We start from the raw sequence: 19,178 nt of genomic DNA on the forward strand, positions 1-19,178 counted from the left end.
CTATTGCAAAAACAAAAGTACGAAATTAAAATAAAATTAAATAAGATAATGTGTACATGTTGAGTCGGAGGCAACTAATTAAAAGAACGTGGGTCGTGTATTATATAAAAAAAGAAAAGGTGAAGCTGACTAAATGGGTTTACAAGTCCCAAACGATGGCTTGCATTAATATTCATGTCCTGGTGCACTTGGGCAGATACTGGCTTGTATCACACCTATCTAATTGTCTAATGGCTCCCGCTTTACAATGCACGCACATGACAGAGGTTCCCCGGATGCTGCCCCACCTTCATATCAAAGATGAAACCTGCGTTGTCAGACCACATGTGAAAGTGACGTCAATTTTAATGGAAGCCATACAAAGAACGATTTGTTTCAATTACTAGTAATACCAAAAGCATAAAATAAAGTAAAAAGTCTTTGGACATTTCTTGTGACGGGACGATTTAATATTGAATTCATATTAATCATTTAAAAACATTTGGCAAACTGCAAATTCTGCAATTTACCTAAATCTAGTGCCCGAGATGATTATTTCAAATGTAAAATCTAAAACACTGCAGGTGTCGTTTCTTCAAGAAATAATTGCATGAAATAATTGTAGATAAAATTAAAAAATTATATGCTCTGGAACTGCGGGATCAGTTAAGAAAAATGATTTCTCCGCGAGAGGTTTCGTGTTGAGTGTGATTTACAAAATCGTTGCTTTTTTGTTTGTAATGAATGAACGCGGTGGCAGTTTGGTTGAGTTTTAAACTAGAAAGAGCATATTGGGCAATGTGGTGAATGCAAGTTGCATTAGAAAATAACTCCCTAGGTTATACGAATACCGAGAGCAACAGCGATGCTTATTTACTTTTACCTTGAACAAGATTTCTTCTTTAAGGAAAAGTTCATATAGTAGGAAATGCTTTTGTAGAAATAATTAAAATTTCTAGTTATAGAAACGGGTCAAATTAAAATGTGGTTGTGAGAGGCCTGAAGCAAGTTTATATAACTGCATGTCTGACCCCTTTGAAATATTGTCTTGGGATTGCGACAACGACGAGTAACCCTGAAGTCCGCAACATGCTACTTGACAGTTTACGCTTTTATCTAGTTTCACGATAAATCTTTCGTTGATTTTGTGAATTACACATCACTTTTAGTTTCTCATTGTTTTGAAGTATTTTAGATGTAAGTTTTAAGGCATCCGGCGGATAATGAAACAAAGATCAGGGAAGAGACATCATATACAATACCAAGGAGTGAGTGGGCTAATGATGGCCCTGGGCCTTAATTTTACTCTGAGTTCGGTGGTCCGTTTTCATCTAGAGATCTGAGTTGGGCTTATCTAGCAGTATCAAATGCGCGTCTCGTCCCACCCTGTCGCTGTTTGTCGTAATTCGGTAAGTTGCAGCTCAGTGCACGTACGTTATGGGTTTGAAGGAAGAAAATAGCGAGCGACCGTAATAGAATGTCGTTTATCACAGAATTAGAAATTTCGTTAATACGGCTTTATGAAATATTTGGGGAGCTTTGTTTTGGATGTAAGTAGGAGTTTTCTTGAAAGGATAAAGGATTTTAAATCTGCTCGGCGGTAAAGTAAAGGATCTAAAAGAAAAGAAAAGAACCCATGAAATTGTAGAAGTGCATTTCGTTGGAAACTTGTGGTTGTAATCTAATGAATAAATCACATCCAGTGAAAACAAGTCGTAAACATTTTACGCTTTTGACCCTAGTACGTCGACAGCTACATTTAACATTGATGAATTGCGGAAGAGCGCGTGAGATCAGAGTTAATACACTGATAGGTCAGGGATCGAGTCGACCGAGTGATTTAGATGAACAGAATAGAAGACAGCGTGTTGCAGGTGTCTAGACGGAGCACAGACGTAATCTGCGGCGTGTCTCAAGGAACCTGTCGCGCCGCGGACACGTCGTGCGCGCGATATGTTGTATAGCGTCATATTAAGTGCGCGACAATTTGCTCCTCAAGAGACATAAACTGTGGTGGCAAGAATGAACAATGTCTTGGCAAGTCTTTCATCTTAAATGTCGACGATGTCAACCTACCTGCTTTGTTGTTAGAGGAAGGAGTGTTTGAATTTTGATTAACAGTTGTTAACTTGGTGGTGGTTTCCAATTTAGCTGGAACCGGCAGAGGTGCTGGTGTGGACATGGTAGTCATGGCCGGAGCCGGCATCATAAGTGTCGACATGGTCAGCATCTTTCCGGAGCCAAAGGCTCTTGGCTACTTTCTACTAAAATATGTGTATAACTCTATGGTCTGCAGGTACGAAATCTCACTGAAGTGTTGCACTATCTGATCTAGATCGACATGATGTGTCCACTAAGTGTCCGGTGGCGGACGCGCTCAGCCGCGTGGCCCGCAACTCGAAGACTGGAAGCCGCGCGCTCGTCTCATGCCGTCGTCGGGGGTGGTAGGGCGAGGGCGCGGAGTAGACGCTGCACTGGCCGTGTTATCGCGAGCGGCGGGCGACTCCAACTGCCAACTGCGGCCCGGCGGCGGCGCTTTCCTGCGCGCCACTTGCCTGCCTCCGGATGGCGCGCGCGTCTATCCGACCGACCGTTCGAAGTCGCTGGGGCCCTCAGCCGGCACCACGGGGACGACGTCTCATAGTTGGACCTTACGGAACCCCCAACTCTCCTATATCTCCTTCACCTTTGCCCCCGCACCATTGTGCTTCTGCCGCAGCGGCTGATCCACCGCATTGTCACATTCAAAGCATTACATGTTCTCGATCCGCTACAGAACAGAATCCGCTTACTGTCACACGTCACGCTCCTATCCACGTAAAACTGACGAGAGAACAGATGTCGTTTTCTACTGTTCCACACAACTTTAAACCGTCTTCTATTGATCAGAAGTTTACCTTCGGCGGTCATCTTGCTCCATCGCATAGGTGCTACGTAACAGGTGGCCGATACACTACCAACCATATTCCACTAAATTATGCACGTCCAACTTACAAAACCAAATAACTCTTCAAGTCATTTCTTTTATAGAAACCTAGTAAAATTACTGAAAAGGTTGCAGTATTATTGCAAAAGTCCAATGTTATTTATTCTAATATATACCGTTCCTAAAATCACGTAGTGCTTATGTTGCTTTGAAAAGGTATTAATGGATGACGTTCAATTATGAAGGATTTAACGAGTCTTCTTTTGGGATTTTAAGATTAGCTATTAGCGATTCAACTGTTACACTTTTATTAGCAGAAAGTAGGGTTCTCTACCTTCGTGAAAGTGTATGACATTTCAATGAAAACGCCACACAGGAGATATTTATGAACCTATTGAGAGCTGCCGCCTTCAATTACATTCCGTGCACATCCAGAAATAGTTTTCGCACAAAATCAATTTCTAAAACGTATGTCTGTAGAATTAGTCAATGAACGTATTGGTAGTAGTAGTAGTGATAGTGAGCGTGATTTAATTTTGGTTTGTAGGTAACGACTAAATTATTCTCATGAATAACCGAGTTAAATATAGATACAGATGAAAATATTACAGCTTCGTCTGTTTCACCGACAGAAGTTGTAACAAAGGGATATATTTGAACCTAAATATGTAATGATTTACAATTTCGTAGCCGCTCGAGCGTACATCCACAATAACTGGGTGTAATTATCGTGCGCTTTTGTAGGCGCGTCGGTCTGGGATCGACTGTGTAAGAGCTGAAAGCCAGGGGTGCACTACTACTACGTTCAAACAGAATACAGAATCAGGCCTTCTGCCCACTGCTGCGTAGCAATGTCAATTTCAAATGTCTATACTTCGGCAGGTATTGGAACCTTCTGTGCATGATAAGTGCTCAGGGATAAACTATATCGGAATTCTATTCAAATTGAGGAATTTTTTATGTTACAGTTTTACCTAACAGGTTCGTCAGCATGCAGCTTTTTATCTTATACCAAGAAAATCCTCTAATTCAGTGTATGAGCGGTTCAACTTAACGAAGATACGGTTCTAAGAGGATTCACTTGAGATATTCATTAAGGATATTAGTAATTGCTTTCATCATTTTCAATATACACGTACTAAAAGTTTCTCTTATGCATGACAACTTGCTAAAGACAAATTTAATTATTTGCAAAACTTTAACCAAACGTAATTATGGCGAGTCCCACACACAGGTCTTTACTACCATCCTTCTAAGTTACCCACAAAATACTTTTAATAAAAAAAAACTCAACATTTTGTATTCACACTATATGATTTAATATATATTACAAAATATATATTTTTTTTTTACAACGGTATTATTCATTTATTTTCTTGGCGATGTGTTGATTAAATAATAAAGATCAAAGTAACATTTCATGTTTCAAGACATTTTACAAAAGCGAGAAGCACTGGTAAATTATGAATAAGGATTTAAAATAAGTATGGATTTGAAATTTTGTTTAAAAAGCGGACACGTTTTCTGTTGGCAATAAAACAAACTGCAAGCTAAATATTTAGTTATTTACTAACAGGTGAGCAACCGAGTTGTCATCATAAATATTAGAATCCTCTTCAAACGACTAATCGAATAAATTTACGATTTTTTATCATAAGTAGATGGTAAACATCAAGGGTCCTGAATAGTCTTTGCCAATCAGTGGCCAAGCCAAACATTAGTTTCAGCTTACTACACGAGAATATGCGAGCTTTCACACTAGCTATGCGGCACACACCTTATTGCTTGGTAAACCACATCTAATCTGCTTCGTCCAGCGTCAGTAAATTATGTAGAAGGCGCCAGCGCACCTGCATGTTCCCGATTTGTTTGTCATCACCTCCAAGCTGTTATTTAAATATGTATCAAATAACACTCCGGAAAATCATTTTTCTTATAAATGTAGCCACTTTGCTGGAAATTTCTCGATTATTCGCGTTGTGTTTATTGACCCTTTACCTTTTAACCGTGGTGCTGCTCATCGCTTCGGTGTATCAAAGCGGTCTTTAGCAAAACTGACAAGCTTCAAAACCAGATTTTTAAACACGTTGGCATATATCTAAATATAGTCATTTTCGGTAAATAAATAAGTTTATTCCAATCGTTAAAACTATTAGATATTTTTACATTATTAAATTGCTGTTATGACCAATAATAAATAATCTTTTTCATTTACCTTATTGTGTTGGATGCAATTTGTTCAAAACTTCAAATTTCACCACACGCCACTGATGCAAAGGCTGTATCGCATAATATTAAGGTTGATACGTTTGAGTGTAACGTATTGTACTAGGGTCATTTCGCGTTAGTTATTGTTGTTGTAGCGGTATTTTCCGCAGTGCAGGTGAAACATAGTGCTCTGACACGTGGTTATGTTTTCATTTAATGACACTGTTATATCATGTTGTGATTATGTTGTGTCAGAATGACGCCTATATCGTTTTATAGGACACTAGACTAAACATAGAACGATGACCGTCATACCTCACAATAACCATCACCAATTACATCTTGTTTTATACTTTTTCAACTTTTAACAGTCCAAATAATCTCCTTTAGGGCAAAGCAAGCAACCAGTATCTGTAAATGATAGAATGACACATCCCTTTGATATTTAAACGAACTGACAACGTTACACTAGCAGTCTGATCCTCTAAGTCAACATGTTTAAAGGACGACTGGTTCACGTTCTACACATCTTGAATGCTATTGTTCAGCAGAATCACACTTTGACCGCAAGTTTGTCCAGACACAAAGAAAATTTATACACTATCCAAAAATATTCACTCATTTTTCTTTTTACTCATTAAAAATATATCTTATTAAGTAAAATTAAATCGCCATATGCTTTAGGTTCAATGTGTTTTTTATCACTTCTTGCTTAGATATTGGTATAAGTTATAAGTGATAAACAGTAACCAAAATTAGACAAAAGCTACGTTATTTTAAACAATGTTATGCAAAATGTACAAAAGAAATGAGGTAATTACTGACCAAAGTACACTAATTATTATTACTAATAGTGTAACTGACATCAATTATAATTAGTTTTGTGTCCTGGAGCGATCATAGATTTTATTTTCTGGTTTCAGCATATATGATGGAAATATTGAATTCTGTGGTGCTAGTCTTCAGTTACATCAATATTACACAAAACGAGTGTGGGTTTGATGTTTTCCGCAACTGAAAAAAATGTTTGAATTTTTTATGTCGTAAAAAACAGATGCAGCAATTACAACTGTTTTGTTAAATGAAAATCAAAAGAATGTTTGTTAATCGATAAGAATAAGTAACAAAAACGTTGGGGTTTTGTGATTGCACATTTATTGGTTAGAGACTTGAGGTGAGATGTTACAGTGTAAACAAAATGATAAGCTGTTAAGAAAATTAAAAGTTTTTGGCTCGGAGTGGAAGAAACAGTGTTTGAACACAATTTGAGTGAAAAGCCGAGTGTCAATTTCTACTTTGTACAAAGGATCAAACTCCATCAATACAAGACTTGAGTTTCATTCTTCCCTAAGTAAACAGTGCAGCTTGTGTAGTGCATTTCGTAAATGTTTGTAGTCGTTCTGTTTCTGGGTATTCACAATTTCGTCTGAGAGGTGTCTACGCCAACGTTTTTCGTTTGGTTGTGCTAAGACGCCGTTCGTTCAACATCTGCGTCCTCAATCTACCTATATACTTCTTTATTTGATATTTATAGATGTATCTCCAAGACGCGCTTAGGATTCATCCTGTTTTAAGGCCAAATTTTATGCGGTTTTTACTCACCTCTCTCTCCATAAATTTTCGTCGGAGTAATTCTTAAAAAACGAGCCTAATTTGGCATATTCCATTAGGTCGGACAAGAACATCGATGAACCAATGTATCATAACAGAGCACACCGTATGAGCTTTAATGCGTGTTAATAAAAACCTGTATGAGGCCGGTCTGGTGTAGCTTTTGCTCGTATGTCCTCATTGTCCTGACTTTACGTACTCATTTATCCTCATTCAAGCTCTCATGAAAAAATGCTAATTGCATCTATCCATTTTAGTTTGTTACTTTAAATGAGGCAAATCCAAAACACCGCAAGGTCAGACCTACTTTTTCAAAATTGATTTTTAATCATTGATCACGGTACAACGGCCGACTACTACAAACTGCATTTTAATGCATCGAATTTCAATTAAACTCACTTATTCTATTCACTTTGTGAATATTAACCCAACCTTACCTCATCATTTATTTCTAGATAAATACTCCTATTGAATTAAATATGTACTTCTCTATTTAACAATAATATAGATGTTTAGAATAGAGAACAACTAACTAAAGTCCAACAATAAATACGTCGAATGTTTTAGTAACCTTTTCGAATTTTTTCAACTATAGTAAACAAACATTTGTTGGGTAAGTGTCCTTTGATCTATGAAACTGCTTCACAGTACTATTTAATACTTTTGTCGTTAAAACATGTATTGAATGGCAAAGTTGAAAAAAAAACAGTGAATATGTTACCCTCAAAAACAAAATTAAAAACTGAATTAATTAAAAATTTCTGAGCTAAAAATGTTGTGTTCCAATTAAATTTTTTTTGTGTATGAGATCAATGTCTTGAAATACTTGTAGGAGTTATCTCTTTGTCGTTTTACACATGAGTTAATACATTCTCAATTTTTTTAGTGTTAAGTAGTGAGCGAGTAAAAAATTAAAGGGTTTGTCTGGATGGCTCAGTTGTTTTATAAAAATGTTTGTTAGTGTAATATTTTCAGCAATTTGACGGATAGCTGTAGGGAGCGATCTAAGTTTAACCGAATCTCTTCGATAATTTGTTTGATGTCGAAGCAGCGCAGGGTTTAAGGTTAAAGAAGGTAGGACCTGTTACAGATCAAAGGATGCTCCGTTAGCAACGTTAGAGTGGGAAAGGATGAAGCTAAACTGCTGAGAGGTAACTAGGACATGAGTGTTATCAGATTCTCGTCGAGATGTGCTTCTCTGTTGCTTCACCATGGAGTGGAAGGAGTCGATTCACTAATGTTGCCGTTTAAAATTAGAGTAAATTTGTATGTGTTGTTTTTCGTCAATAGTTTTTCTCTGCATAAAGGTGCAGAGTAATTAATTGCTGTAGTGTTTGAATATTACCCGGAAACTTATGATAAAATATGTATTTGCTTTGGATTGTCATTTAGGATTTTCCGGTTGGATCGATCTTGCATGCCACGCTGAATATGCGTTCAAAGGGCAAATCTATAAACAACGCATCGCAGCAGAGCCAGGGCAGTTGGAGCGACTGCACAATTATAAACAATACTTCCTGAACATGCTATGATCGTCGTTCTATCAATGCTTTATTGAAATCAACTGTCATCAATTTTTGAAAAATCACAATAAAATATTTAAACGCTATTTAAGTTCGCGGCCGTTCCATTACGCAAAATAAATATTTCTTTAATAAAACAATAACTCACAAAAGATGTATAAGTGTGTTTTACTGCAAGCAGGTGAATAAATACGAATGAAAAGCGAACATAAGAGCGTTCCACTTCCAAAATATGTACACGCCGTAGAGTATCTGAGACCTGAAAGGAACTCAACACAAAGGTATATACAATTTATGCACCATTGTTCCAAAGGTTAATAAAATCGTACCTATATTTAGAAACACTTGTTATATGTTAACTGAAATTATAATGTAAGACAAAACGTAAAAATTTATTTCTAAGTTATGACGTAGCAAGGTATTAAAGATTTTATGGTTTTGCATTAATCCTGTACTACTAGCACTTACATATTTATGCCCAAAATAAAATTTAGAAGTTTTTACAAATCCCAGTTTAATTAAAGTTATTATCTCGATAACTGCTAAAACTAATCTACTAAAAGAACATGTCCATGTACTTTGTTCAAAATTATTTCCCATTATTATGCTCAGTTTATAGTACGGTACTTTGCGTTACGTTACGCTACTTCGTACACGTATTATTATGTAGCTCATAAGCTTCTCTAGAATGTTTAGTTATCATGAATTTTACTAAGCGGTTTGTTTGCTTATAAAATCATAAATGTACTGATTTTACTTCTTCAAACAACTGTTTTATTTATTTTTATGATAAAACCACAACTCTAATTAAATAACGTTAAAAACTTTTTATTTCGTGTCATATTCCGATAATATCTCATGATTAATTTTACCATTAATCTCTTTATTATTGTCAGAAATCTTAAGATTAAATTAGTTTGAAAGTTTTGCAGCCAAATTAAGCTAAAAACAATATTGTGAACAAAAAAAACCAAGTTTCCTACTACTGTCTGACTCAAATTCAGTCCTTACAAAGTGAAGGTAAGGTAAACTTAAATCATATAAGATAATATAGCTAGAGATTTACATGTTAGATTATTACAGCATGTCTAGTGTACTATATCATCTAGGTGAAATATTTTGTAAGTAATATACTTCACGTTCATGCAGAATACGTATAAAAGACAGATTTTTGCAGTCTTTCGCCGTTTTATTGACAAATATAACTTGACTCGGATGCCATTTAATAAAAAAATGCTGTGTTTATTTTATTTTTGCAAATAATAATACTTATTACTCAGGTATGTTGACTAAAAGAAGAGAAAATTTCAAATTCGTGAACCATATCCGAAAAAGTTAAGTGATGAGTTGATGACATACAGTTAAGTTAAATAAAATTAAATAATGAGAGAAGTTAATTAATTAGTTGAAAAAATGTTTTAAATATTCGAAGAGATTTTTAATGAAAAACAAACAGTTTACAAGTTTATGTTTCTTACTCACATTTAAAACAAACCTAAAAACTTAATTAGTTTCAAACAAATTTGTTCTTAAATTTTTCGATTTATTGTTTAATGTAAGGAAGACTTGAGGATAATTAAACATAAAAGTTACAAAGCCGTTTCATATGTTATTATATTTTTTAATATCTGTAATAACACGATTAAGGCATCCAAAGAAGTTCTAACTTAATATTTTCCCGTGTTATGTCAGGTTTCGAAACGCCTTGAATAACCTTTCAAAAGACAACAAAGCGCCGCTGAATCCGTGTTCTAGGCTTTTTATAATCGTCTGCGGTCGAGAATTGATTGCTTGTAACGGTTTCCGAGAATTGCACCAAAGTGAACAGTTTATCTGCGCTTAAATTTGTAGAAGACAAAAAGACAACGCAAGTTACTTTTTTAATGAATGTGAGAGGTTGCAATATTTGATTTTTTGTGTCAGCAAATTAATAATTGCCCAAGAGTCATTGAGTTAAAAAGCGTTTAGCCAGCAGGGTTGTTTATTGAAAAAAATTGTGCTTCTCTAAAACCAACGATAGATGTATGTGGGCATATAAGAATTTGCCTGGGGTTAAAAAATCCGATAATTTGGGCGGACGAATTCTGTGGGGTTAATATTCCGGGTGTGTTTTAGTGTTGGGAAGAATAATGCGAAAGGACAGTTTGGCGGTTAGCTTGAACTTAATCACCGCTACTGCAGTTGAAGAGCTGTAAGTAGGCATAGAGTTAGTGAAATCGATAATAATAATTAAAATGTAAAAGCGATAATTTTTTTAGTGGAAAGAAATCAAGATTTAAAATTTTGTAATAAATAATAAGTGAGATAAACGGTTTAACATAGCCAGTGTTGGTTATTTCGTGACTGAAGTTGTGTTAATGTATTCGTATAATCTGTTGTATGTTGAGGAAAATTCATGCACATATAAATACTTGGAATAATTACTTATTTTATGTCGCGAATAGTACAAAAGTGAAGAAATTGGAGCAGCAAATTCGCGTCCTGTTTAATTACATTAGAGCGGGGTGGGCCAAATTTATTAACTAAAAATGGTGGTAATTAGGGAAACATGTACGCACTTGGTTTAGAGAAAAAATTTAATAATATGATCACGTAACCGACGGGGGACTTTTAATTATTTAAGGGGTAATGAATTAGTTTAAATATTTACAGGAGGATTATGAAATGCTGGTGATAAAAATATGGAACCAAGGCGAGGCAAGGTCGGGATGTCGACGGGTGGAGCTCCCAGGGGGTTGGTAGAGACACGCACCACCAAATAACATTGCAGATGTAGCACGCATAGTTTTACACTTAATGGGATAGTATGTTGCGGTACGCGTCACTCTACCGCAATGTTTCACTTCCGGTCGTTGCACTGGATACCGGAAGAGGATATGTCATGCTGCACCAAGATCCATCGCATTCCTTGACCCTTCTTTATAATTCAACATATAAGCTCAATAAACAATATTTCATCCTTTGCAAACAAAACAGAAATCTTAACTTCCACTGACTTCCAATAAACTATAACATAACCCGTTATACTTGTAATTGTGCACAATTTTAAAAAATGTGTCTTACCTCATTTTCGAAAAAAAGTGAATTAAAAACCAGGACAAAAAATCCTACTTATCCAAAAAAATTTCCACAACGCCGAATTTTGTATCACATGCGTAAAACCGTTGACAATGCAACATTTACGAGATCATGGTAAATGAGATAGGTAAAGAACAAATTGCCCGTGTGTTTGATGCCAAAGTAGAGATTTTGTATATCGTAGCGGAAGAACCTGACATTAGCACACAGGAGTTTCAAGTTTAAGTTCAAGTTTACCGCCCGGGGTACCAAATCGCGTATTCATATTTATTTCTATAAATAGACCCTTAATCAAACAAAGTAAAATTAAAACTCTGTATAAATGTAGTCTTGTTTAGGGATGAAAAAAAAACACTCATTTCTATGGTTTTTGATTTATGTTTGTCATTTACCAAAAAGTGTTTGAAATATAGTATTTCTGCTACTCCACTAAATTATGGAGTTTTTGGTGATAGACCCAATTAGACATACAAAAAGGCAAATGAGAAGGATCGTTTGGCGTGATTAGTCCTCGATTTATGTAATTAAACAACATTAAGTGGAATCCATTCTTTTTGTTCTTTTGGTTGATCGCCATCGGGGTCTTGCGGTTCTTGGCTGTGCGAGCCGCAAAACACAAGTCCGAAGCCCGAACCTTTCTCGGTAATTAATAATTTGCTCGTACCTTTGCGTGTGGTACATATATATTCCGGTAGCCCATTACAGTGGTATATAGCGCATTCAGTTAAAATAGGGTTTTACTTGCCAGTCCTAATAATGTGTCAAGCAAAGTGTTGATGTTATCGCTATATTAATTACAACTTTATTAATTTCTCAACATATTTCATAATATCCTGTTCAAATCTAGACGCTGACTAAAAATCCCGGAACGGAATTTATCGTTGTTAAATCCATAAACACAAAATAAAAATTTTATTTCCGTTCAAATTAATTATTTTCCATTCTGTTATTTATTGCACGTATTCAAATTTTGCTGCAACAAATTTAAATGTTTTACTACACTTAATCCAAATTACTTCCTGGCCCAAAATTAATTTCATTCGTATTGCTGAAATATGGCCCTCTGCCGATGTTCCAGATCCTGAATTCAAAGTTTTTATATAAAATTTTACTCTCAGATGTTTGGTATAATTTGTTATAAAACTTTGAATAAGTTTTTAGAAATTTTGTAGTTACTTTATTTACGTTTCAGGCAAATATTTATTCACAATGTTAATGCAACATTTAAGCGAAAAAAACCAAAGACCCTTGTATGAAATTTATTTCTTTTATCATCACTTCTGAGTATTCTGACAGTAAAACAAATTTACATAGAATAAGTGAGTTCTTAAATAGTTAAACTGTATGAGTATATCTAGAGTTCAGTGAATTTTTGTTAGAATTAACTACAACATAGAATTAAAAAATCGTCGCACCAAAGAGAAGGAAATCGTTTCAGAAAAACTCAACGTGTTATTTCATATTCTGTAAAATGTAAAATAACCAAGTCCAAAGTATTTTTTGATGGACTGCACTTCACCAAAGCAAATATACCAAAGACTTGTACATACATACATGCCTAATCTAAACAGAGATATTCGCTGAGTTACTCATTAAAACTTAATGGAATTTTTATGCACTCTTTTGAAATCATAATTAAAAATGAAATAATATACATAGAAAATTTATGTATCTGCATATATTTTAACAAAAATTAAATAAAACGTACTGATTTGAATTAAAATCTATTAAATTTTAAATGAGTAGAGTTTATGTTTTTTAAATTTTGAACTAAATAGTGTTTGCACAAACAGAAAAAAATGTTTATGTACTATCCATATTTTTATGGTTTGAAAAATTGAATGAGTAAATTGGTTTTTATTGTGTATTTCTAATATGAATGACGCGATAGAAATGATAAAAAAGTATTATCAAATTAAGAGGAAATGACAAAATAAACATTTTTTTGAATACGTAGCTATTGATAAAACAAGCTAAATATTTAATGTGAGTGAAGAGAGGAGAAAGAAAATTATGAATTATTTGTTTCTTGAATGAATGTGATGAATTCGTAGTTTTATAGTGTCGCATAGTATTTTTATGTGGACAAATAATTTTTATTTATTCATAAAGAACACGACAAAAAAACAGTTGCCGGAAAACCCTTCCACATTAATATTTAGAATATGATAATGGTCTGATAATGTTGGTTTTAGTAAAATTTCGACGTATTTCTGGCTTTATTAGAGCCAGATTTGTTGAACAAAGAGTTGTTTTGAAAATCCTATATGTAAATGTTCAACCGTGGTGTTGTTAATTAGCCGTGCAGATATTTTGCTTTAGCGTAATATAAAATGCTTCAGTTCTCCATACAAAATACACCTAGGGGTATTTTAAAGTTACATTGCACATTTAAAGGCATGTTTTTCAGGAAAGTTAAATTATTATTGGTAATATAATACATCAGACATTTTTTAAATGTGTACGCATTTTTTGTGCAAATCTGTAGAAAAATAGCTGGGTAAAATAAATATTAAAGTTTTTCGAGAGAAATATGAATCAATGTGAACCGTAATACACGAGTAAAAAAGTGCAGACAAGTTGGTGAGACATACCTAACCTAATGGGTATTTGGAGGTTTGTCTAGTTCTAACAACACTATATGCAAACTAAAACGTGTATGCGAGTACGTTTCATAGAATTAAAGTTGTGTAAAGGGAGTAATGTAATTTCTGCAACGGCAGCTGCAAAACGTTTTTTGATTTTTGTTGATGCTTGAGGTGTATGAAAGATGTTGTAAACAAAAATATCGACTAGAACAAGCTCTTCAACGTGATGTTGGGTGTATTCTAAACAAAACCAATTTTGCTAACGTGCCGTCTTCGAATTACTTAGTGCAGTATCGCAGCGGTAAATCTCGATGCGCCATGGAAACATGTATTTTATATCCAATGTCACTTCCCTTTAATTTAAGTTTACATGCTTGCTTTAGCTTACCTGAGAGGTGTTAGCAGCGACCGTTGATGCTATTTACTGAAATGCAGTAAAAGTATCAGGTTATAAGCGAACAACCTTTTACATATATTTTCTGCTAAATCGTCTACATGTTTGTTCCCAGCAATGTGAGGAAGTTTACAAGACACATTTGGGGATTATTTTCTATGTAATATGCTAAACAGTCTCTTGCTGTCACTGCGAATTTTTTCCCAACCAAGGTGAAACTATAGATACATAAAAGCCGATTTGCGATTCAAAAAATGTCGTTGCCATGTTCTCAGATTAATTGATTCAACGTACGCGCTATGAGTAGATTCCTTTAAAAATCTAGGGGAACGCTGAGCCTTTTAGCAATCTGAAGCTGGAATGAAATAAGAGGGAGTATTTTATGTAAATAATTTTAAAAATATAAAGTGCCCAGGGGCCCGATATTGTCGGGTCTTTACTTTAAAAGCGAAGGAGAGCAGCAAGAATACATTAGCCTTTATATTAAACAAAATATATGAAAGGTATAATTAAATATTTATAAAGAGCTGCGAGAGCATCTATACGAAACCGGCAAGTCAAGCTGAAGCTTTGGTTGCTCACTAACTAATCGATAATTTAACTGAAAGTAAATGATCGTGGCCGCTACCCAATTGTCCCATATCGCCATATTGGCAAAGCGTCCCCAAATATTCGATAGCTAAATCATCATTTTCTCTGGCCAGATTATCGCTGCTATGCTGGTGGCTCCGTTCTCTCTTGTTTGCTCATTCTGATATGAATTTATTATTGTTCAATTTCGGCGTTTATTTGCGGAGCACGTAACTTTAATTATTACTAATTATCTTTAATATGTTCCAGCCTAATAGACGGGCTCATACTTCTACTATGTTAACCCCTTGCTAATTCCGTAACATGTGATGCCGAATAATTACGTTATATTAGAGCTTTGAATACTGAGTGGAAACAGTTTTATTAAGCGTTCTTAGAGACTGTGAAAGAAGATTAGCCTGCACACGGACATTTTATGACGACCCACTAAAACTGATTAACTGCCATGAATAGACCATACAATGCATGGTAACGTCAAAACTGCCTTCACCATCTCTATTCACAAAAAAAATACATTGCCACATAATAAAAGTGATTGATCGTCGTCTTATCTTATAATCTCGAAAAGCTCTAATGTACTCTCAGTATTTCTGCACAAAAATATTTGTTTTGAAATAAACAAGTTAAAAAACTACTTTAATTATATTTCCACTTTTTGATCTTGATTATAAGTTTTCTTTCTTATTTATTCTTGTTTTATTGTCGGCGAAGATACTTAACTTTAGTCTAGTCGCGTAATTAAATGTTTAAAAAAGACAAAAACAAGGTCCACATCACCTACCTATATCTTTTCTTGAACAGACTGCATTTAATTTAAATTATACCAACCTTTTCATTAAATGGAATTATTACTTCTCAAACAACATTCTAATTAAATTTGAGACAATGATTAGCAGCTAAAAAGCAGGAATTTACAAATTTAGTTGTTTGTGTTTAAGAATTTATAATTAATTTGATTTTAAATATTCTATATACACCTGGAGAGTGCTTGATGCGTTTTGTGTATTAATTACATTTCTCTGTTTTCCGTTTTGGTCGTATTGACGTCTTTTAATATATATGCTTCGTGTTAAATCCGCAGTCTGCAAAGAAATTCCAAAATGTTGCTTAAAAATCATGAGATGGTGTTTATGGTTATATTGCGTTATCCGAGGAAAATCTAAAATGCCGTTCGATGCAGATGATGCTAGTTTAGATGCAGTATACCACCTGCACATTTGCAGTGAATGCTCCATTTCCGATGTATCGTCTTTTTGACTGCCAATGTATTTTTCGTGGTTTCTTTTAACACACTTACTTAATTTCAAATAAATTTTCTTCAAGAGTGTATTGAAATTATCAGTTATTTTACTTAGCTTTGTAGCTCTCAGTGGCAGCTCGAAGTCTTTTATTAAGAAGCAGATCTTTTTTTATATAAACAAAAGAAATATACGTGTATCTACACATGCCGTATACTTGACTGCTACAAAATGATTCTTTGCTTTGCTGACCACAAAAAGCTAACTTTTAACAGCAAGGAAAAATATAAAAATTTGGTGTGAACATCACACGACATTCCTTATCCTACTTATTCGGAAAACATCTTTAGACAATAATTTAGTGTTGGAAATCCGAGTAGCAGTAGAGTTCGCTACCCATTATTATTTTTATTTTATCACATTTTACTGTTTAATAAGGTATATTTCATGATTTTAAATAATTTTAATCCCCATAAATTTACTGTATCTTCAACCGTATAACACACCCAATTCGTCCAGAAATGTAAAAATCTGGGTAGGTTAAATTTCAGCCGAATACAATACTTTCCTTTCCTTTCCTTAATAGTGACCTGCGCACTGCGCCCTTCTAAACATCTAGAGTTGTTTGACGTTTAGAGGATGCTTCTGTGTGACCTGCGTGTTACTTACCAGAGCTGTGAAGGCGCGGCGGTTTATTTAAAACTGGTTCACTATTATTTCCAGCAAAAAAATCAACATTTAAACAAATAAAAAATTATTAAGACTAAAATGTACGATTCAAAAATAGTCAAAACAATGTAAATATTTAGTAAATTATTTTATTTTTTACTTCTATTTTTACTGGGGAAACACTGCCTCCTATGCCTCTCCTGACGAGCCGCCAGTGGTAGCTCTGTATAATATTTATGTGCTGCAGCTTTGAAATTTTTAAAACTCGCTTTTTACGGCAATAAACTTGTCCGTGCTTTTTACCGTTTCTTCAGGTTATCATCAGCAAAATTTTATTGAAACATAAATTCAAACAAAAAATTACTACGTTATTCAACTGCCATACCTGCCTTGAGTAGCTATTTTTAATTTAATTTCTATTGTATCTGCCAGTGTGGAGGCAGGCATCTCAAAACGTGTTTTGAAGTTGTTTTTACTATACTTTGAATAAAGCAATTGCAATTAATTGCAATCTTATTGTTTACGCTGAACAGGTGAAAAATTTTGTTTTGACTCTATTTTGAATAAAGTTAAGAAACTAATTGTCATTTTATTGTTTACGCTGTATAGGTGAAAATTTTTGAGTCGCCCTGAATGTGCATGGTTTGATTGAATTTGATGTAAATTTAGCGAGATGTGATTTGATTGTGTATAATGTTGTTGATTTGTCGTTGTAGTGGCATAATGTATCGGTTAACGTCGCGATGAATGCGCGTTAGAATTTGTCACCCGTGGCAACGCATGCGATATATCTTTCATCTTTTGTCTTTGTATCTACTTATTGCGTTATAACAAGATAAGCCGTAGCAAACGTCTTGAGTTGAGGGCGTTATCTGTCGCAGCGCGAATAAAACTGCTTTGCCGTTGGGTCTGCAGTAAACAGTGAGCGATGCAGACAAAGAAATCATTTGTCAAGATATGTTTATGACTCGGGTCAGATATGTGGCTATCACGACGCTGCAGAGCGTTGCTTATCGCCCCGTCCCGGTCTCGCACCGTCACCGATGTCCATCGTCGCCCCATCGCCGCCCCCACCCTGTTTACAGATAGAAAGCAATGGGCGCATAGGAATAGGGCTATTAGCCGCCGGCGCATTACCATCAACTATTAACTGTCCCGGAAGGCGCTTCCAAAGAGGATTACGGAGCACATCCGAATCCGGTGCTCCAATACTCAGAGATGGCACATTCGACTCAGAGAAAACCTAATCAACTCCTCACTTTCGTATAAACAACGTATCCAAACCAGACCACCCATTACAATTGCCTCCTTGTTTATTCTCCGACAATTACAAATCACCCACAAAACCACTATTTGCTTCACAAACCACGTTAATTTACCACAAAAAATCAGACGATAAATATGCCAAAATTGTACGCACTAATTTTGAATGACATGTTGATGTATTCGTATCATTTTGTTATAGTTTTGTTTTGATCAGCAAGTTAATATTTTAAAATATGGAAATAAATTAGATTCTTGGAAAAATGTTTATGCAAAAGCTAACACTAGTACCTTACTGTGTTGATGTTTATCGAGCTAAAAATATTGGCGGATAGAGCAACAACATTTTAACGTACAACGATGTGAAACAAAAATGCTGAACAATTTGAAGTAAATATTGAATAATATTATATTACAAAATCCCTTTAAGGGAAGTCGAGAAAAAGAGGGTTTGAGAGGCACAAAGAAGACAACAAGTAAAATCTTATGCTAATTTATGGACGGCTTATTCCATTTTGAAAGTATCATTAGACTCCATCGTACTACATTTCTGAATGCATATTTTATAATTATCGCACATTTTTCATTGTTTTAATTACAACTAGTAAAAGCACCATTTTAATTCCTAATCTTATACATAATAAATTAATTAAACAATAAATCTTGTATTTCACACACAAATAATAAAATCAAAGTAAAGAAAAGAGTTGCTTTAAGTTGCTTTAACACACTCATCAAATAATAATGCGTATAGAATCAATAATAAATTGCGATCATACATATTACTGAAGATGTCCTAAAAACCGGAGAGCAAGCCAAGTTGTTTTTGTTGCCTTCGAATCAGGCGGAAGGTACGATAAAATACAGTGCAGTGACGTTCTTTATGACCGCTCTTTACAGACGGTGTCACTAAAGCAACCCTTAACTACCAAATGTTCCAAAAAAAATCAGTCTGTAAAAATGACATAATTATAGTTTTCATTATGAGAACGACTATAGTTAAAAAGCGCATTTGAGTGCTTAGTTATGATACTTATATTTAAGGGCGTTTTGTAATAAAGCAACCTCTTCATTCAATAGAGTGAAAGGATATTTAGTATCGTAAAAGGA

General features: G+C 34.7%; 1 protein-coding gene across 3 annotated transcripts in view; it reads right to left on the reverse strand.

Moving 5' to 3' along the window:
- Window positions 1-19,178, reverse strand: part of LOC123006876 (nucleolysin TIA-1) — a 144,728-nt gene that overhangs the window by 50,221 nt on the left and 75,329 nt on the right. Inside the window, exon 1 of one of the 3 annotated variants that reach the window (XM_044401776.1) lies at window positions 2,056-2,472. The exons of the other annotated variants lie outside the window; for them this stretch is intronic. Coding sequence (XP_044257711.1) covers window positions 2,056-2,209 — 154 coding nt within the window. The 5' untranslated portion in view covers window positions 2,210-2,472. Of the gene's footprint in view, window positions 1-2,055; window positions 2,473-19,178 lie in introns of those variants that run through there. 3 annotated transcript variants of the gene reach the window in all.

Source organism: Tribolium madens, unplaced genomic scaffold, assembly GCF_015345945.1.
Source record: "Tribolium madens isolate multiple individuals breed KSU strain unplaced genomic scaffold, Tmad_KSU_1.1 Scaffold_2;HRSCAF=44;Tcas5.2_LGX, whole genome shotgun sequence".
Lineage (NCBI taxonomy): Eukaryota > Metazoa > Arthropoda > Insecta > Coleoptera > Tenebrionidae > Tribolium > Tribolium madens.